The sequence below is a fragment of the Artemia franciscana genome, chromosome 13, assembly GCF_032884065.1.
Source record: "Artemia franciscana chromosome 13, ASM3288406v1, whole genome shotgun sequence".
In the NCBI taxonomy this organism is placed as follows: domain Eukaryota; kingdom Metazoa; phylum Arthropoda; class Branchiopoda; order Anostraca; family Artemiidae; genus Artemia; species Artemia franciscana.
This window is the reverse complement of record NC_088875.1, coordinates 21,791,249-21,812,955: the sequence shown is the minus strand read 5'-3', so window position 1 is coordinate 21,812,955 and position 21,707 is coordinate 21,791,249. Positions and strand designations below refer to the sequence as shown.

The 21,707-nt window shown below is 35.5% G+C and overlaps 1 protein-coding gene across 6 annotated transcripts in view; it reads left to right on the top strand.

Moving 5' to 3' along the window:
* Positions 1-765: 765 nt before the first annotated feature.
* The window catches only part of LOC136034654 (protein-L-isoaspartate(D-aspartate) O-methyltransferase-like), a 59,322-nt gene continuing 38,380 nt past the window's right edge, over positions 766-21,707 (top strand). For 2 of the 6 annotated variants that reach the window (XM_065715967.1, XM_065715968.1), the window contains exons 1-3: positions 767-851; positions 4,457-4,540; positions 13,974-14,110. In XM_065715967.1, the coding sequence (XP_065572039.1) occupies positions 815-851; positions 4,457-4,540; positions 13,974-14,110 (258 nt within the window). In that variant the 5' untranslated portion in view covers positions 767-814. Of the gene's footprint in view, positions 852-4,456; positions 4,541-13,973; positions 14,111-21,707 lie in introns of all 6 variants that reach the window. The other 4 variants (XM_065715971.1, XM_065715969.1, XM_065715966.1 and 1 more) reach the window with 3 other exon arrangements.

The following is a 21,707-nucleotide window of genomic DNA, read 5'->3' as shown; positions in this document are numbered from 1 at the left end:
AACACGAAATTTCTCAACAGTGATGTTTGCAAAAGCTATTAGTTCTAATTTTTCCAAATAACACCCCTTTCCTAACATCTGAAAGAGGTTGAACAATATTTTAGATGGAGGGGGGGGTATTTGAAGCTTCAGAAAGTGTTTGTCTATACCAAAATTTTTGTATTCTCCTTGATAGGTCATTTTGATTAATTTTAACCACAAGAATGCACACACAAAGGGGAAAGGGGAGAAATTTAAAATCAATTAATCACCAATGGCTTTTAAGTTTTTTCGTAGAGTTGTGATTTGTCCACCGTTCATAAAATATTTTCCTAGCGTGGTTTGATTACACGTCTTTTGTCCATTCAAAATTTTGAGCGAACTACAGTAAAAACGACTTTGACACAAGCTTAAAACTCCCCTCTTCAATTTAAAATGAATGTCAAGAATAAAGTTAAAACCAAAATAAAAAATAATTTTTTTTGAAAAACCTTTTTTTAAACAAGTTTAAATGTAAGGATAATAATTGCATCGGAGCAAATATACTTCGCACTGAGGTGAAATTTTTCTACATTTTGGTAGTAAGAATCTCTACTGATGTTTAATTTCATTTCAAGGGTTGAAGTAAGCAAATTTAGGCGGACTATTAGAACTGTCACCTCAAACCTTTGTGCTGGACATTTTCTGAAATAAACTACCGTGACTGGCGGCAGCATTAGGATTTGCAGGCTCCTTATTCATTTGGTTAAACAGCTACGACTTAACAACGTTGATAGATTATTTGTTGCCCGCTTTTCAAAACCATTGATCGAATTAACGGTGATAGTGGAACTGAATGTTTGTGTCTCGGCGTTTATCATTAGTATTAAGTCGTAAGTATAATAAGTGTTCTACTTATTAGGTAGAAAGTAGTATAGAATATCTGCAACAGGGATCTTTTATATCTTCAATCTGATGTTGTGATTCTCATTAAGATCATTTGATGTTTGAGGGTGCTTCCCTCCCCTTATTTCAAAATCAGGCGAAGTTTCTCAGGCTCTTAGCTTTTGATTGGTAACATTAAACTAATGATTCTTTTTTATATTTGGAATCAACGTGAAAAGACTCAGGCATTAATGCACAATTGGGGCTCTTCAGAACAAAACATGAGAAGAAAACAATTGTTACTTCATAGTATGCAAAAAATTGTAGTTAAAACATTTTGAAGTCGCTTTCATCCTACCCCCCCCCCCACACACACACCTAAGGTGTAAAGACATACATTCCCCGTGTATTTTTCTGTTTCTGGATTTCGTCAGCATTGGTTTAACTTAAGGGCAAAAGGGTTGAAATAAGAGTGACGCAAGGAAAATGCGTGGGGAACAGGTAATTTAGGCTGTATATTTGCACATTAGAGGGAAGGGGTCTATAAGGTTTCTGCATATTGTGAAGTAAGAATTGTTTTCTAAGAATATTTCCTTATCAAGGGCCCAAAATCTGCACATCAAAACTAATTTTCTTGATGTATCTCCTGTTATCAGAATTCTGTTCTGTTTTTTTTTTTTTTTTTCACATTCAAGTTAAACATTAATGAAACAATGCTTTGAGAACGACCATTGAAATAGCGCTTCATTTAGTTACTTGGAAGGGGGGTGGTGGTTGAAATTCGAAAAAAGAATTATAGGGTCAACCTTTTTACGGATTTTAAGGCGTTCTTCAAACCACTCCCCCCCGGGAATTTGTTTTACGACGCGTATAATGTATCCTTCCATCTTTCCACCATGTGTCCTGGTAAGCATGAGAATGTAATTTCTTGGGTTATACAGAAAAAGATTGTGCGCAATAAGAGGAACTCAATCACCCTGCATCACCAATGTTGCAAGTGCAGTCTAAAAAAGTCCAGGATCAAGGGAGCTTATATATTAATTTATGCTTCCCCTCAAACCTTTTTTTATCTGAAGGCCTACCCAGAGGCAGAAGTTTTGGCATAAAAATGTACTTTTTAGGTTAAAACAAACCATCTAATTGCACAAGGACCTACCTCCCTTATAGTGGGGTGGTGCACAACTAGGTAAAACTTTAGTCTTGTCACAAGCTGTCTAAACTGGAAACTATGCTGCAAAGCAGCATGGTTTCCAGACTATAGCGCTTAGAAATGCTAATTCTAGAAGCGCATTCATTTTTTTAGCTTTCTAAAATCCCCCTTCAACAAACTAAAAACGCGTCAAGTGGGCAGGGCTCTGAAGCCAAGGGAAATGTTAGGGTTGTACTATAGGAATGAAACTATATTTTAAATTCTAATTCCAGTTACCACTACTAATTTCTGTATAATAGGAAGTCGAAAGATAAGTAAAAAACTCACGCATCCATTAATGTTAATATCCAAGATCGTTCACTTTCTCTTTCGGGTTTAAACTAGCCAGATGTATCTGAACAAAACAAATGTCCGATTTTGCTTACACATAACATTACTACAGAGGGAAGCGTATTAGTCCCATGAACCCCGCGGGTAGCAGGCAAGGTCTGTATTCTGATGAAGTAACAATTAACCTGTCAAGGTAATTAACTACCAAGGTAAGTGGATCTGTTCACCTGACCAATCTTTTCGTTACCCAACGTCACCTTTTCATCTTCACCCATTCCTAGCCTCAGTGACTGAGTCTTCTTATCATTAATTTTTAAACCTATTCCAGCATTTCCTACCTTAACCGCAGAAGTGTTATCAAACAATTCGTAGTAACGAACTGTACTAAGGAGCGACCCGGCTCAATAGTAACCGAAAGTCTAAAAATGTAGTTTTGATACAAATAGTTACATCAAAAGAACCGTATTTTCATGCTAATTTTAAATATATGAGTTTCATCAAGTTTAGTCTTAACTACCAAAAATTAAGAGCCTGAGAAAATTTACCTTAGTTTAGAAAATAGGAGGGAACACCCTCTGAAAGTAATGACATCTTAAAAAAAATCACACCATCAGATTCAGCGTATCAGAGAACCCTGCTGTTGAAGTTTCAAGCTCCTTGCTATAAATGTCTTATGTGGAATTTTGTATTTTTTGCCAGATGACAGATCACGAATGCTCGTTTATTTCTTTGTTTTTTTTTTTTTTCCCAGGGTTGGTCATAACGACTCAGTGATCCTAGAATGTCACAAGAGGACTCATTCTAACGGAAATTAAAAGCTCTAGTGTCCTTTTTAGGTGACCAAAAAAATGAAGGGCATCTAGGCCCCCTCCCACGCTCATTTTTTCAAAGTTACCGGATTCAAATTTTGAGATAGCCATTTTGTTCAGAATAGTCGAAAATCCTTAAAATTATGTATTTTGGACCACTTGATCCCTCACAGTCCCCGGGAGAGGGGCTGCAAGTTAAAAACTTTGACCAGGCGCAGGATTTTCTAGAATTATTAAAAAAAAATAATAAAAAAAATAAATAAAATTATTTTAGTCGGCTGGAAGTTGGAAAAAACAACAACAACTAAACTGCTTCAGAGGAAAGCAGCTTCAAAATTGAGTAAAAAATTGTATTTGTAGAAATTTTTCAAAAAATCATCAGTGAAGTTCAAATATCAAAACCTTCATAGGTGAAACTCTCCTTGTACAGAAAATCCTGTACAGTAGGAGGGGGGGGGGTAGGTGTTAGAAATATAGAAGGTGATGGAGGCACAAATTGTTTATTTAGATTCTTTATTCTTTTTTTTCTTTGAAGGCTGTAATATGAGATTGTTTCTTTTTCTGTTTAAATGCAAATGTAATCCATCTCTTATCAGTTGACTAATTAAAAAAGAATTTCCTCTTACCTCTTCCCTGCCCTTTATTAGGCATACACATAATAGGACAGAGTCTAACTGAGGGTAGGAGGGGGTAAATTGAACTTGACAAAAAGGAAAAACTGAGAGGGGAAGTTAAGCAACTAAAAAAAATTAACAACATGTAAAGAAAAATTTATTATGTTTTAGTGTTGTCTACAGATATTGAATAGTGTCTTGAATAAAAATAGAATAAAATGCTTTGGTGCGTAAGAATCTAGCATATTTAGCCAATACTAAAGTTTGACAAGTTCATTACAGGCTGTTGATGCTTTAGTCACCCTTTCCACTCAGAATATAACCAAAAGATTTCACTACTCTTGATTAGCTTTAAGAAAAAGTAGGATTTTTTTCCCCACTTTCAAATTTTCTGATTTCTTTTAAAAAATTAAACACAGCTTACTTTTCCCTCTAGAATATGTAAAATCATTTCTTTTATTGTTTTTCTTTTTTTACATACCTTTAGCATCTCTTTTTTTCTCAAATTTTGGTTCTGACTTCGAATTCCCTTCGCTCTATTTTTCATGCCATTGACATGTATATATATACATGATCTTTTAGATAAACGTGTTTCTAAAATAAACAAAACCACAGAAACATTTTCAGGATATGCCAGGGGGTTCAGAATATTTAGAAATTACAATTTACTGTTTTTTTTAGCACTTGTTTTCACTTCCTTTTTTTTTCAGAAGCAAATAAACGTCAAAAATTCCCAAGAATGTTTTTTATGACACAGAGTGCCTCAAATGATGAACTTATTGATGCCCTCAAGAGTAAGTTACTTTAATTAGTATTTTTAACTGACTTGAATTAAAAAATCTAATATTTGACATTTTACACCAGGCCAGCCACTTTGAGGGTGCTTGCTGTTCTATCATATCAGTTCTATCTCTACCGTTTACCATTTCAAAGGAAACATTTCAGTTCCCATTGCCGATTAACTGAAAATTTAAGGCATTCGAGTGGAATTTCTTAGTGAGGGTGATTACCACCCTCAAAATGGGTGGTATCATGCATAATTCATTCACCCGATTTAGCTGATAAATCGCATATTGGCTGAAAATTTGTAGTTAAATACGAAAAAAAATGACTGAACAATGTTAGGTGGCTAAAATTGACCTTAATTCATGCTGATAACTTTTTATAATGAACATTGTTATAAGTGATAACCAGACACTGTTTCACCATTCCTTTTTTTTTACTGACATTTCGGAAAGTGACTTGAATTTCGATACTAAGTACAAAAAGGATGGATTATAGGATTATAAGAAACTAGAATACTGCTAAAATAATTTCATGGTGACCAGTTTTAGACCTAACTCCAACATAAAAAGTAATTTCATGGTGACCAATTTTAGAAACAACTCCAGTGTAAAAGTTTTCCAGTGTAAAAAGTAATTTCACGGTGACCAATTTTAGACCTAACTCCAGTTTAAAACGTTCTAAAAGGAAAAACAATGCAAGTCATAAATTTGACAGAAGCATATTTCTTAAGAGTAAATAATGGCCACCAAACTATTATTGGGGATGGGAATTTCAGTATTTGATACTAGCTTTATTGAATCCACATGGTGAAAATGAGTTTGTCAATATTCTGCCTCGTTGACATACTTAAAAATTTTTGGGATCAGAGAGGAAGCTGACCCCCTAAACCGAATAAAACGAAAAAAAAATTAATAACTGCACAAACATACCTACAAAATATGTTCTTGCTTTTCCCCACTGCTGTTCTCACCAATATCTGTTCAAGATGCTTGATTCTTGACCTAACGTCTAAAACAGGGTCTTTCTTCACCTATTTTCGGCCACTTTTTATGAATTTCAAACAAGCAAACCATAGTGTGCTATAAATGTTTGAAGGAATTCTGCACCATTTTCTAACCAATATTCTGTCTATTCTGTCAACAAGTGAAGTTGTAAATGCAGGAGGGGGAGGGGTCTTTAAGACATTACTGCACTCTAATTTTCAAGATTTACGGTTTTGTTTCTCATAATGTAGGTATTATTTACCAATTGCTAGTGTGTATTTATTGTTAAACCCCCTATCCTCATAACCAAAATAACAAAATCTAACGTACATACTTTTGAGCAAGCATAGTGTATTACTTATTTTCATGTTCCAAATTTCTTACTAAAGGTCTTGTAATAACAACCTTTTCCCAAGTTTGGTATAATGTTTGTTAAAATCACGTATTTCTCAAGCTTTATTCCAAAAACTAGAATATTGCGAAAAAATCGCTGTTACTATCAACAAACATCAAATCTGATTCTCATGCATTTTTGTATAATTACAGAGATGAATATCGTTTTCAATACTCGTATTCAAGGAAAGAGTACTCATCAGCCCTTTAGCTTACTACACTTGTGTAAATACGCTAGAATACATGATCTTGGGAAAATTTCCTCCTTCTTACCTGGAAAGGCCTTGAAATAAAAACCATGGTTTTTAGGTAAAGAAAAATTTCATTTTGACAGTGCTAGAATAGAGAAAGTTAGAAATAACATGCTTTGAGATATTTACTACCGCTACTGCTAACAACTCACTGGAGCATCCAGCCGACTGAGGTCAACACAGATGCGCATGCTATTCCTCCATCCCAATTTATTCAAAGCCTCCGTCTTTACACCCTCCCAGGATGTTCTTATTTCCCTTAAGCCTTTCCTTACAATATCCTTTGAGATATTTTACCATGAAAAAAATGTCAAAAAATTATTTCTTTTCAAGTTATAGAGATGATTGTCAGCCTAAATTGGGCATAAAATACGCTAGAAGCCAACGTCTACTCAACATGATGGCGGCAGGGTAAATAAGGTGTCTGAGTTTTTTATATTTAATATTCATCCTTAAACAGTAAGGGGGCTTGGAAACGGGATAGAATTGACATTCATTATTGCCTGGTAATGAAATGCGTGTTAATTTTTAGTGTTTTCAGTAGTTTTTTCAACGATAAATGCCAAACGATAAAATAGAATGATATGAAGGGCAGAACATAAAGGAATCGCAAGAACGATGGCATCTCAGACATGACACTTTTATTATATTAAATGAGAGATACAAGTTTTTTTCTACTGAAAATAAGGAGCAAGCTTAAAACTTAAAAAAAAAAATATATATATTTCATGTGTGAGGGGGCCGTCCCTTTCTTGTCCCTTGCTCTTTGCACGCTAAAGTCCTAAATCTTTCTGAAAATACGTCTCTTCAAATCCAACAGCTCTTGTGTTTGAGCAGTGTTTCTTAAACAATTGGGATTAAAAGTCAAACCTTTCCATAAAAGTTAGGATTGATGGAAAGGATGTTCCCAAATCTACGAAATGATTTCTGTTATTTTAAGTTTTAGTGTTGCTCCTTACTTTCAGTAGAAAAAATTGTATCTTTATTCAATTTCTGACCGTTTTTATGGCACTGACAACCAAGTGACACATCGCAATCGCAAATTCTGTCGGTCTGTCGGTCCCGGTTTTGCTACTTTAGGCACTTCCAGGTAAGTTAGGACGATGAAATTTGGCAGGCGTATCAGGGACCGGACCAGATTAAATTAGAAATAGTCGTTTCTTCGATTTGACTATCTGGGGGGGGGAGGAGTGGGGAGCCCCTTAATTCGGAAAAAATAGAAAAATTGAAGTTGTTTTAACATACGAAAGGTTGATCAGATCTTAATGAAGTTTGATGTTTGGAAGGATATCATGCCTCAAAGCTGTTATTTTAAATCCCGACCGGATCTGGTGACATTGGGGGGAGATGGGAGGGGGAAACCTAAAATCTTGGAAAACACTTAGAGTGGATGGATTGGGATGAAACTTGGTGGGAAAAATAAGCACAAGTCCTAGATACATGATCGACATAACCGGAACGGATGCACTCTCTTTGGGGTAGTTTGGGGGGGGGGGGGGTAATTCCGAAAAATTAGAAAAAATGAGGTATTTTTAACTTACGAACGGGTGATCGGATCTCAATGACATTGGATATTTAGAAGTATATCGTGTCCCAGAGCTCTTATTTTAAATCCCGACCGGATCTGGTGACATTGGGGGGGGGGGAGTTGGGAGGGGGAAACCTAAAACTTGGAAAACACTTAGAGTGGAGGGATCGGGATGAAACTTGGTGGGAAAAATAAGCAGAAGTCCTAGATACATGATTGACATAACCGAAAAGGATCTGCTCTCTTTGGGGTAGTTGGGGGGGGGGGGGGGTTGGTTCTGAAAAATTAGAAAAAATGAGGTATTTTTAAGTTACAAACGGGTAATCGGATCTCAATGAAATTTGATATTCAGAAGGATATCGTATCTCAGAGCTCTTATTTTAAATCCCGACCGGATCTGGTGGCATTGGGGGGGGAGTTGGGAGAGGAAAGCTAACACTTGGAAAACACTTAGAGTGGAGGGATCGGGATGAAACTTGGTGGGAAAAATAAGCACAAGTTCTAGATTCATGATTGACATAACCGGAATGGATCCGCTCTCTTTTTGGTAGTTGGGAAGGGGGTAATTCTGAAAAATTAGAAAAAATGATGTATTTTTAACTTACGAACGGGTGATCGGATCTCAAAGAAATTTGATATTTAGAAGGATATCGTGTCTCATAGCTTTTATTTTAAATCCCGATCGGATCTGGTGACATTATGGGGGAGTTTTGGGCGGGGGAACCTAAAATCATGGAAAACGCTTAGATTGGAGGGATCGGGATTAAACTTGGTGGGAAAAATAAGCAGAAGTCTTAGATACGTGATTTACATAATTGGAACGGATCCACTCTATTGGGGGGGGGGGGTTATTATGAAAAATTAGAAAAAATGACGTATTTTTAACTTACAAAGGAGTGTTTAGATCTTCATGAAACTTCATATTTACAAGGACCTCGTAACTCAGATCTCTTATTTTAAATCTCAACCGGATCCAGCGTAATTGGGGGGGGGGCAGTTAGGTGGGGGGAACCGGAAATCTTAGAAAATACTTCAAGCGGTGAGATAAGGATGAAACTGGATGGGAAGAAAAAAACCTGTCTAACATACGTGACTGACATAACCGAACCGGATCGGCTCTCTTTGGGGTAGTTGGGGGGGGGGGGGGTTAATTTTAAAAAATTAAAAAAAATGAGGCATTTTTAACTTACGAACGGGTGATCGGATCTCAATTAAATTTGATATTTAGAAGGATATCGTGTCTCAAAGCTCTTGTTTTAAGTTTCGACCGGATCTGGTGACATTGTGGGAAGTTTGGGGTGGGGGAACCTAAAATGATGGAAAACGCTTAGATTGGAGGAATCGAGATGAAACTTGGTGGGAAAAATAAGTAGAAGTCTTAGATACATGATTGACACAACCGGAACGAAGGATCGGGATAAAACTTGGTGGGAAAAATAAGTACAAGTCCTAGATACATGATTGACATAATCGGAACGGATCCGCTCTCTTTGGAGTAGTTGGGGGGGGGGGGGTAGTTCTGAAAAATGAGGCATTTTTAACTTACGAACGGGTGATCGGATCTCAATGAAATTTGATATTTAGAAGGACATCGTGACTCAGAGCTCTTATTTTAAATCCTGACCGGCATTAAGTCTCTTATTTTCCTTTTTAAATCAATCTATTGATTCATATAATTTTGTTAGAGCTCATACCATATAATCTCTTGGCTCTTAGCTCTTCTTGCCTCGTCACTAGTGCCATATGAGCTCTTTGCTCTTGTTCAAACTATCCCAGGGAATTCCTCTCTCCCTATTGTCTAAAATTTCTTCTGGAAATTCCCCAATACCCTTCACCCCACAGAAAATCTCACAGTTGAGAATCTCCCCGCAGAAAATTGTCCTCCCCCCGAAATGTTTTCCTATATATCCCAATAAAAAATGCTATATGTAAATAATGGGCCAACTGCATAGCTTACAGCCAATTCATCCCAAGTCGTCCCCATTGTGAAGTTCTAAATTTTTGAAAAACAACAGCCATTTAAATTACTAATTTAATTCCGGTAGCAAGTATATATTTATCCACTTTCTGATTGCAATTTTTTTTCAAAAATTTAAAAATCAGATGTCGATAACCGTCCTCAGGAGGCACATTTTCAACTCCAAAATACAAACAAAAGTGTGATTTATAATCTGATTGTCAAGCAAAAAGGCTTATAGCATAAAAATTGGTCGATATTCCGCTAAAAAATGAAGTCGACAGAAAATGCCCCTCTTCTTTAGTTTCAGCCCCAAATGCGAAGTCAGAACTTCAATTTTATTTTCATTTCCTTGTTTAGCCTATTGAATAATCCTGTCCCCCTAGTAAAAATCACTGTAATGAACCGTGAGTTTTATAGTAAACTTTTTTAATAGTACCAGATACTTCTTATAATGATTTCCACCAACATTAAAAAGCTATTGATTATAACGATTTAAAAGAAAACACTAATAAGAAAAGGAGAAGAAAAATCCAAAAAAAGAAAGAACCCATTTTAAAGATACATTCTTGATGGATTTCAGCCCATCGAACTCAGTGTATCTCAGAACTGTGGTAAATTACTTTCAACCTCCCACCTAAAAATACAAAATTTTATTTTTTCTCAACAAACAATGAAAGATTTCCATATATTTCTTAATAGCAAATACTGTATGTAAACAATAGGCAAATTGCAAAACTTACAACCTTTTATAGAGGGGCTGCGGTGTGGGGGGATCATGTCTTCCCCGAAAAAATAGTTGTTGGACCTTTCAACTATGCTGAACCAAATAGGTATTTTATTACTTTGATTGGATATCATTGGGAAAATGAGTTTTGGAGGGATGCTAGTTAGCCTCCCATCTTTTTGGTCACTTGAAAAGACACTAGAAATTTCAATTTCTATTAAAATGAGCCTTCTTCCGATCTTCTAGGGCCATATGATCAGTACGATGATCCCTTGGGAAAAAAGAAACCCGAATCAGTGACATTTCTTCCAACAAAAAAGGAAAAAAGTACACGATTCAACGTTTTTTTAGTTAGGACCTTGATTCCTCAACAAAAGTGTTCTCTGATAGGCTGAATCTGATGGTGTGATTTTCAGGCATCGCTTCTCATTTGTGGGTCCTTTTCCTCCATTCTCGGAAATTGGGCGAATTTTCTCAAGCAGGTAGCTCTTGATGAGTAATATCAAACTTAATATTTATATTTTTCTAATCGGCATAAAAACCCAATTTTTAACCATTAATTGTTATAAAATGCTTTTTTTAACATCAAAGTTAATATTTATATTTTTCGAATCGGCATAAAAACCCAATTTTTATCCATTAATTGTTATAAAATATTTTTTAAGAGTTTGATTGCTATTCAACGAGTCCCTCCTTAGTTAAAGTTCTTTGTCACGAATTGTTTGGTAGTTTCCTCCATATTTCTTAGTTAATCACTGGGCCGCTTTGTATTACCAGCTAACATTTTTCAAACATTAGCTGGTTTTGAACAACCCCAGTAAGAGAACTGTTGACGTGAAACATATGCCATAGGGTTATATCATCAATCGGGAAAAAAATGGGTCTCTATTTTGTTCAAAAAGTGAAAATGTTTCTTAAAACTTTTTTGTATCTTCAGAAACTCACTACCCATGCTTCTATTTATATTTTTTATTATATTCTTATGGCACTTTTATGTCGGCCAAGTGCCATATAGCGTTCGCAATATCTGCACGTCCGACGGTCTGTCGGTCCCAGTTTTGCTAGTTTGGGCACCTCCAGATAAGCTAGGACGATGAAATCTGGCAGGCGTATCAGAGACGAGACCACATTAAATTATAAATAGCCACTTCCCCGGTTCAAAAATCCGAGGGGGGAGGGGGTGGAGGAACGGTTAATTAGGGAAAATTAGAAAAAATGAATCATTTTTAACTTACGAACGGGTGATCGGATCTTAATGAAATTTGATATTTTGAAGAACCTTGTGTCTCAAAGCTTTTATTTTCCATCTCGACCGGGGTTCGATGACCTTTGGGGGAGATGGAGGGAAGACTGGAAATCTTTGAAAACGCTTATAGTGGAGAGATCGGGATGAAACTTGGTGGCAAGAACAAGAACAAGTCCTAGATATGTAATTGACATAACCAGACCAGATCTGCTCTTTTTGAGGGAGTTGGGAAGTGGGATTTTCAGTACTTTGGGCAGTTGTGTGCTTCTGGACGTGCTAGGACGATACAGTTTGATAGGCACGTCATGGACCTCCATAAAATGACTTGATATCAGTTTTTTTCCGATTTGACCTTCTGGGGGGCTGTAGGGAGGGGAAATTGTGAAAATTGAGGTGTTTATCTTATGAATGTGAGATAGGATCTTTATGAAACTTGATATATAAAAAGATTCCATGTCTCCAATACTTCATTTTCAATTCGGATTGGATCCAGGTACATTGAAGGGTGGTGGGGAGAAATGGAATTTCTCCGGGAGAATGGAATTAATTTTGAAAAACGCTTAGAGTAAAGAGATCAGGATGAAACTTGATAGGAAGAATAAGCACTAATCCTAGATATGTGATTGACATAACCAGACCTACTAAAAATACTAGTGCTTTATGGCAGGGGTGGGCATCCCCCTCCTCCCCCACCCTTATAGTCACGCCTCTGAATTTTGGTATCGTATTTCACGGTAACCGCAAAAACAAATTTAGACGTGGTATCTGATATCATGATCTCTGCGAAGACGCAACAAATATATTGCAAAATTCTGTATATGTGCCGTTTCTTTTAATTTCGTACATGAATAAACCGCCTAGGTGACTCAAAGCATTTCGTCATCATTTTCAGATCGTCTTGGAGGCTCGTCAACCCAACATTGTCTTGCCTTTGGCCCCGTCATATTATTGAAAGTCCGATCTGCAAATTCAACATTGTGCAATCTTTTGTTTTAGGCCTTTCATTACTGAGAAAGTGAAGTGAGCAATTTTGATCACTAAGGCTGTTACAAGTAAAAAGTTTTTTTCTTTGGAGGACAAAGATAGTGAGGATTCTTGACGCATCTTGGGATTCTTAAGCATTGTGTTCCCTGAGGTTTAGTTTCAGAAAACGCAAGATTTCTGTTTTTTAATATCTTTGTCTCCAGGTGCAGTGAAATTGAGGTCTGTTTTGTGTATATATTTTTTTCGTTTGTTTGTGTAAGCTGTTTTTTATGGCACTTTGTATTTACCAAATGAGATGTAGCGATCGCAATTTCTGTCGGTCTGCCGGTCCCGCTTTTGCTAGTTTGGGCACTTCCAGATAAGCTAAGACGATGAAAGTTGGCAGGCGAATTAGGGACCAGACGAGATTAAATCAGAAATAGTTTCTTCCCCGATTCAACCATCTGGGAAGGGGAAGCGAGCGAACAAGATAGTTGAGAAGAATTTTATTTGCAGATAAAACAAATTATTGTTCTTCTTAAGTATGGCTTATGGTCCATGGGTATTATTCTCGCTTAGAGTACGAGAGGTCTCAGGCTCGAATCCTGGAGTACCCCAATTTTCACATGAAGAATTTCTGAAGCTATGCGTGATCAATATAGCGATCGCTGAAATTTGGCAGACATATCACAGTTGTATCTCCAACTTGCCCATCTGGGAGGGGGGAAGTGGAAGGACGGTTAATTTGGAAAAATTAACAAAATGAGGTATTCTTACGAACCGGTTATCAGATATTAATGAAATTTCATATTAAGAAAGATCTCGTGTCTCAGAGCTCTTATTTTAAATCCCAACTGGATCCGGTGATATTGGGGGGAGTTGGAGGAAGGAACCAGAAATCTTGGAAAACGCTTAGAGTGGAGATATCTTAATGAAGCTTGGTGGGAAGAAACTCTTGGCTCTTGGCTCTGCTGACCTCAGCACAAGTGCCACATGAGCTCTCGGCTCTTGTTTTATTTAGAAAAATAATATAAAATAGGACAATGTTCGACAACTCTAATACAAAGTCTAATTTTAGGTTCCGAACTCGTCACAAGTGCCATATGAGTTTTTGGCTCTGGTTTTTAAACTTAAATATTTATGACAAAGGGCACATTTTAGTCTGAAATTAAAGATCATGTAAAAAGTGGAATTAGTATATTTAGTTAAAGCATGGAGCTGTTAATATAAATCATGTTTTTCAACTAGGCTATATTATTCTGATTACTGTTCGTTTCATTTTTAATGAGATTACTTTCGTTTTTCAGTTTTGTCTTCATTTATACACGTACTTGATTGTTTGTATCCGTATCTATGTTTGAATTTCGCCCACCTAATTTTAAAACTCATTTAGGACAAAAGGTGGTGAAGCACGAAGATGTAGAGAGAGCAATGAGATCCGTTGATCGTGGGTTTTATTGTCCAAGCAATGCCTATTTTGATGCACCAGAGAGTATTGGCTACGGAGCAACTATTTCTGCACCCCACATGGTTCGTTAAATCTTTGTTTAACCACTTTCTTATCGGTTATCTTTATTTTTATTATTTTTTTATTATCAGAATTTAAATGTTGATATGCGTATATAGTTCGCAATCTAATTGAAGTAGTCATAGGGACCAAGGTTAAAAACCCAACTATTGTTATTAACAAAAACACTTTAAGATTGCTGGAAGCGAGAATAGATTAAATATCCATTCAGGAAAGGTAAAGTAAAGGCAATGTCTTGAATGTCGAGGACCTGGGAGATACAGCCAGAAGTAATAATCCTATGATATTGTATTCACATGTTGAGAAGTGGGAAGGATGTGGCTGATCTGGTTTTTCCCCAGTTGTCAAATAGTCCGTGGTAAGGAACGACAATTAAAAAGCGATGTGGTCCAATAGTGACCAAAACTCCAAACAAAGGAATTTCATAACAGTTAATACATCAGAAGAATTTGGTTTTCACGCTGGTTCCAAATATATAAAATTCATTAAAAAAAAATTCTTTTAAGAGCCATCAATAAGGAGTTCTAGCATAATATCCATGAATTGGAGTTATTCCAGAATGATGATGAGGGTTTATGTATTCTATTTCTTCTATGCAAGTCTTCTGCATGATTTCTCAAAGAATGTGAAGACCTCCTGTAGGAAGACTTTTCTTTTCTCTATCTTTTATTTTGCTCTTTGTGATTCTTCTCTAGTATACTGTATCTATTTCCCCAAGAGCTTCGTTATGGTTTGAGATTTTTTTGGGAAGGTAAGGATGGAGTATTTATTCTATTTTCAAAACTCAGAAACAAGTAAACATAATTTTTTTCAAGAGTCGAAGACATGTAAAGAGGGAACTTTTGAAGCGTTAGCGACGTTTGAATAGGATTTTTCCAAAATAAGACGCTTGAAATGCTCTTTCAGATTGTTTATTTATGCAAAATTAGAGACAGGTGAATGCAGTTTTTCAAAAAGTCAAATACGTGAAAATTATTTTCATTTTGTTTTTCCAAAGTTAAGGAAACAAGAACGTTTTTTTTAACAAAAAAGATAGAAATCACATAGCAATGTTTCAAAAGTCGCAGGTACATGAAGGAAACTTTTTCAAGAGGCAGTGGGGTGTGAATTGGGTTTTTCTCAAGTCATGTACAAGTGAAGTGAGGTTCTTGCAAAAGTGTGCATTGAAAAGATTTAGAGATGAGTTGACTGATTGATGAGATTTTTTATGCAGTTGATATGCCATTTCTAGGAAAAGAAATCTTTTTTCGATCTAATAATTTTTACTTTTTTTTTCTTCTTTGACAAGAGCGATGTTTTACGCCTCTGGGCAGAGCTAAGAATGATGAGTGGTAAATTGTTTTTCACCATTATTAAGCCTTGTAATGATACAAGGCTTTGTAGTGATTTTAATCGCTCACCAAGGGATCGCGTGCTGGACCTGAGATTTTGTGAAACACTCTTTAATATCCATCCCAGAGCCCCAATCTGGTATTATAAGGGACGCAGAATCCATTGCAGCCGGTGTCATATATTTTTCATCCAGGGGTAGAGCAGAGCAAAGCAACTTAGCAAAACAATTGCAGTGACTATAGCCAGACACCGACGAACGACCCCTGTAATAGTCTACTCTATGACCTAATTGTCATGGTATAAGATTAGCAACATAGCAATCAATATTTGGACAAACATAAGTATTTATTCTATTAGTCATCACACTGAATGGGTTAAATGCGAATTGTTAACAGGAATATATATTCAAGATGCTTTATATTGTAGTAGTGAATGTGTTCGTGATTGGTTATTTGCTCAAAAATGCGTAAGAGGGAGATATGGGTATTATTGACTCTCAATTTCTGAACAAAAAGAATGCATAAAGAAATATCTAACGCCTAAAGAGATGTCATTAGGCATTAAGCAATAGGCATAGTCTACATAGATAACATGATCCATGTCACTGAAAATTTTTGCCTTAATATTGCAATCTTTAAAACCAAGAACCTCACGGAAATCCTCATTGAAGAAAATTTTTTCATTGTCAAATGGATTGGTAATGTAAATTCTCCTTTCTTCTGTTGAATAATTGAATGAGAAGCCACTCTGTTTTCGACTTGTAATTTTTTTTTAGCTCGACACTGCTCTTGCATATTCTTGTATTCCTCATAAGGTATAGTAGCAAAGGGGTAATCATCAGAGTCAAAATATGCCCCCAAACCCTCGTTTGAGAAGTCCAAGGATCTTACTTAAATCTTGTAAGATCTTTTCTCAGGATATCGTGTTTGTTTTTAAGAATGCTATCATCAAGAGCAATTTTATATCTTCCCTCAAATTCATTGGCAAGGGAGAGTTTTATCCAAAATTACTTATTTTTATTAAAATCATCATGAGTGGGTCAGACGCATTGGATTGATTTAAATTGATTTAGATTGATTTTGACGTTATATTGATTCAAACTGCATCACCAACATTAAATTTCCCCCTTCTTAACAACCTTTTCATTGGAATATTGTTTAAGATAAATCACAAGTGTATTGTTACTTTGATGAACTTCAAGAGGACTATGATTTGAAAACGATCAATGGGTAAGTTGAATATGAATCAATATGATTTTATCTAAATCTTGATTGAAAGCTGTGGTAGTTCTCAATGTACAATATCTTGAAATTAAAAGTCGAATGGTGATATTGAACGTTCAGCTAATGCAGTTTTTATTAGACTATGACTATGATAGAGTATTTTATTATATTCTAATAAAACCTTTTGAATGTGGATTAACAAATTCACTATCGCATTCCGTTTGAATTTTGTTATAAGAATCTTGGCCGAGAATACTTTCTATAGCTCTAGCAATTTCATCGCCTTTCTTTGACCGCATTGGAACGGCGTATGCACAGTGACTAAAACACTGATTGCCAGTAAAATATACTTGTATGGGCTATTGTAACGTCTTTGAATCGCGTCAAGTTTTAAAGGATCTGCTTGTAATATATGCAATGAGAAAAAGAATTTAGTTTTTCGATTTTAGTTTTATCGGGAACTCTATGATCTCGACGAAGAGTTTAACCTGGTTCATTCTGTAAATACTCTGTTGCCAACCACCTCCAGTGATTTGGGAAAGTGTGCTGGGGGAAACTTGAACTTCCCGCTTCGCCAATATTTTCATAAACAACTTTCGAAAACTTGAGCCAATTTGATTGAAAACACGATGTGAAGTGTCCGCTACTCTTTTGCATACTAAATGTTGTAGAAAGACGCTTCCGTTTGATATCCTTTAACTCATAGCACCCACCTGGCGTGCTTTCCGAAAATGATATATCTTCTGACATTTATCTATATTCCCTTAATAGATTTAAAACATTTTATTCCCAGCAGGACTTTTGGGGGAATTTATGACTTTGAAAATTTATACAATGACTGTCAAATGATTGTAGGCTTTTATGGTTTGCAGTTCAATCTGATACCAGATTGATTAAATTGTGACTCTCGTCATAGTTTAGAGCTTCATTCTTACTATCATTAATTTTATATCTTCACTTTCGGTGAGATAAGTTAAGAGTCTTTTACATTGCTCACGATACAAATGAAGTATTAGGTCTACAACACTTGATAAGCCTTTATATAAATCTTCTTCTGTTCTGGCATTTTCAAAGTCTCAGAACTTTCAGAACTTAGATGTTAAAGTTCTTCAATGACATTTACTTTGAGCGGTGTTTCATGGTAGGGTGAATGCTTGTCGGTATGTCGAAGGGCATTTTTAAGCAAAATTAGTTTTTCATCATCGGCAGTTTTTTCATTGATAACAAGTTTGTAGAGATTATCTTCATAGTGCTCTCTTTGTGAAAGAGTGATATCAATTGCCGTCAGTTTGGAGGGTTTAGACATTTCTAGAAAACAGTGTTTACAAGTCCCACGATTATCCGCAGTAACAATGAAAAGAAACTACCCAACATTTTAACAATTCGTTTATTTCTAAAATATTTTCTTTTGTTTTTGCAAACTAGGAAAAGGAAAAAAGGAACGATGTTGCTTTGTTGCCCAACTACTTCTGGCAATTGAACATTGCCTTCCGCTAAATTTAAACAAAGCTCAGATATTAAATTAATGCTCATTACTTAGCTCAGATATTCACATAGATTAATTAGCTCAGACATTAGTTCATTGTCAATACATGTTTAAATATAACCTTCCTAGGTCGCTGCTTCGAATTATCTAGGATGAAAAATAAATATCCGTTTTCATTTAGTTTCCCCAGTGTCATAAAGACGACAAATGACAATTCACAGGTAGATATACGGTAATTTCAATGTCAAAAATGTTCCTGACTACACAGAACTTTTTGGGCATGTTTTGATTGAGATCCAATAGAATATTACCCTAGGGTTTATTAGTAGCTTGATTGTATTCCATGGGTACCGGGATATAATTACTTGTTTAAAGCCATAAGATAAATTAAATCGTGAACAACCGTTTAGATGATATAGTAAGCACTATGTTGTTCTCAACATAGTACTTACTACAATGCAAGTGTTTTCATGCATTTAGTCTGTTGAAATAGATTATGGAGAACAAGAGTTACAGAATTTTTTTCGTCATTAGACCGGACCGTGAATAACCAACATATCCTGAGACCATTCTTCAATGGATTCAGCTAAATCATCAGTAATCAACCACGAGTTTGGCTCACTAATACTACTAAACACGTCAAGTCCTCGCATGAATTTTGTGTTTGGTGCAGTAATCCTTATTTTATCATAGGACTCTTACCATGTACTATAGAACTGATAGATATTCTTCAGGTTTCCTAAGAAACTTTACAACAATTTTTAGTAATTTTGTTTAAGTGTTGTTTTGCCAGACATTGAAGGTCCGCAAAGAAATGCTCTGAATGGAGTTTTAAATTGATGCATACTCCCCAAATGTCATAATAGAACTGACCATACCTAACCTATATCTTTTGAATAAATACTCAAAAAATAGAATATAGGATTTTTTAACGTAAATAAATTCACTACGTATTTAAGTCAGAACTTTGAAAAATATAAAATTTACTAAAACATATTTACATGGGTACTTGAGAATTAAACATACTTTCACGGACATCAAAAAATTATGTAAAAAAAATTAGGAAAAATTATGTGATTTCAGATTTCCCCATCTACTCCCCCCAATGTCAACAGATCTGGTCGGGATTTGAAATAAGAGCACTGAGACATGAGTTCCTTCTAAATATCAAATTTCATTAAGATCCGGTCACCGTTCTTAAGTTAAAAATACCTCAATTTTTCTAATTTTTTTTTCAAATTAACACCCCTAGCTCCTCCAATGAGAACGGATCCGTTCCAATTATGTCAATCACATTTATAAAACGTTGTGTTTATTATTTCACGTTTTCCAAGAATTCCGATTTCCCTCCTCCGACTCCCCCAAATGTCACAGGATCTGGTCGGAATTTAAAACAAGAGCTCTAAAACACAAGATCCTTCTAAATATCAAATTTCATTAATTTGAGTAAGTTACAAATACCTCATTTTTTCTAATTTTTCCGAATTATCCCCCCCTCCCCAACTCCACCAAAGAGAGTGGATCCGGTCCGGTTATGTCAGTCACTTATCTTGGACTTTTTCTTATTCTTCCCACCCAGTTTCATCCTGATCTCTCTGCTTTAAGTATTTTCGAAGATTTTCAATTCTCCTCCCCCCCCCCGAATGACAGTGGACCCGGTCGGGATTTAAAATAAGTGATCTGAGTTAGGAGGTCCTTCTAAATATGAAGTTTCATTAAGATCCGATCACACGTTCGTAAGTTAAAAATACGTCATAATCTATCATTATAGTAAGAAAGAAGCTTATTTACTATTTTTAATTCAAATATGGAAGAATGTTTTTCACCCCTTTCATTTAATCCCTTGATAAATTGCAGTTTTTCAAAGCGTTTCACGCTAAAATCAAGGGCTGTGTTTAATCATAACTCACCAATTTGATCAGGAAAATGTTTCTTAGTTATGAAATGGATGTAATGTCATAGTGTTTAAATATGCCAGCTGGTAAGAACCCTTTGACATAATTATCAGAAGAGGAACTGTCCAACAGAGACTACCCTTTACATGATGGTTAGATATCATTAACGATTTAACATACACTGGTGCTTATGTCTTTTTTATCACCCTGCTAGAATATGGTTGCAAGCAGTTTAATATGAGACTTAAATTTTCCAAAAAAATAAGATCAATTTATCATTATGAGAACCGTGTAATAGCAGGAGGGATGGGGTTAGATTTTTCTTTCATATAGAGAATTATAGTAGCTTAAGGTTGGGTATAATGCCCTCCTTTTTTGGTAGAGGAGAAGGGTATAGAAAGAAAGGCTTACCAACATATAGGCAGAGGTCCAATCCTTTTTAAAATTAAATTAAAAAAACTAGTTTTTTTAACTGAAAGTAAGGAGCGACATTAAAACTTAAAACGAACAGAAATTACTCCGTATATGAAATGGGTTGTCCACTCCGCAGTCCCACGCTCTTTACGCTAAAGTTTGACTCTTTGCCACAATTCTACTTTTTAAAACAATTAAAAACTTTAGCGTAAAGAGCGTGGGACTGCGGAGGGGACAACCCATTTCATATACGGAGTAATTTCTGTTCGTTTTAAGTTTTAATGTCGCTCCTTACTTTCAGTTAAAAAAACTAGTTTTTTTTATTTAATTTCTGAACGTTTTTGAATTAATGCATGTTTGATTTTGGCTTTCCGCACATAAATTATTGAAATGAAATTAGTATATTAATTTTTTTTGGCTAAATGGCTTTCTCTTAGTTTTGATCAGACGATTTTGAGAAATAAGGGGTGGGGAAGGAGGCCTAGCTGCCCTCCAATTTTTCGGTTACTTAAAAAGGCTACTAGAACTTTTAATATTCAACGAACGTTTTTATTAGTAAAAAATATACGTAACTTAAGAATTAACTTACGTAACAAACTTTTATATTCTTATATTTTTATTATGTGTACGAGGGGGTTTGTACCCTCGTTAATACCTTGCTCTTTACACTAAATCGTAAGTTTTGTCCCAATTCTTTAAGAATGACCCCTGAATCAAATAGGCCGTAGAATAAATAGTTGAAATCACTAAAAATATTTTAGCATAAAGAGCGAGGTATTTATCTCCTCCTAAATACCTCGCTCTTTATGCTAAAGTAATTTTAGAACCCCTCATATGCGTAATAATCTCTGTTTGTTTTAAATTTCAATTCTATTCCTTACTTTCATTTGAAAAAACGTTTTCATGTTTATTTTTCATTGTTTTTTTTTTTATAGTAGTGCTAGAAAATCCTGCGCCCTTTTCATTGAATTTTTCTTCCCCCGTGACATATTCCTCAAAGGAAAGATCCTCCCACAAGGCCCTCTCCCATCAACCCCACCCCCTCAAACCAAAAAAAAACATGAAAACGTCTGAACACTTCCCAATAACCATTACTATATGTAAACACTGGTCAAAGTTTGTAACTTGCAGCCACTCCCTCAGGGATTGTGGGGGAGTAAGTCATTCCCAAAGACATAGTTATTATGGTTTTCGACTATGCTGAACAAAATGGCTATCTTAAAATTTTAATCTGTTGACTTTTGGAAAA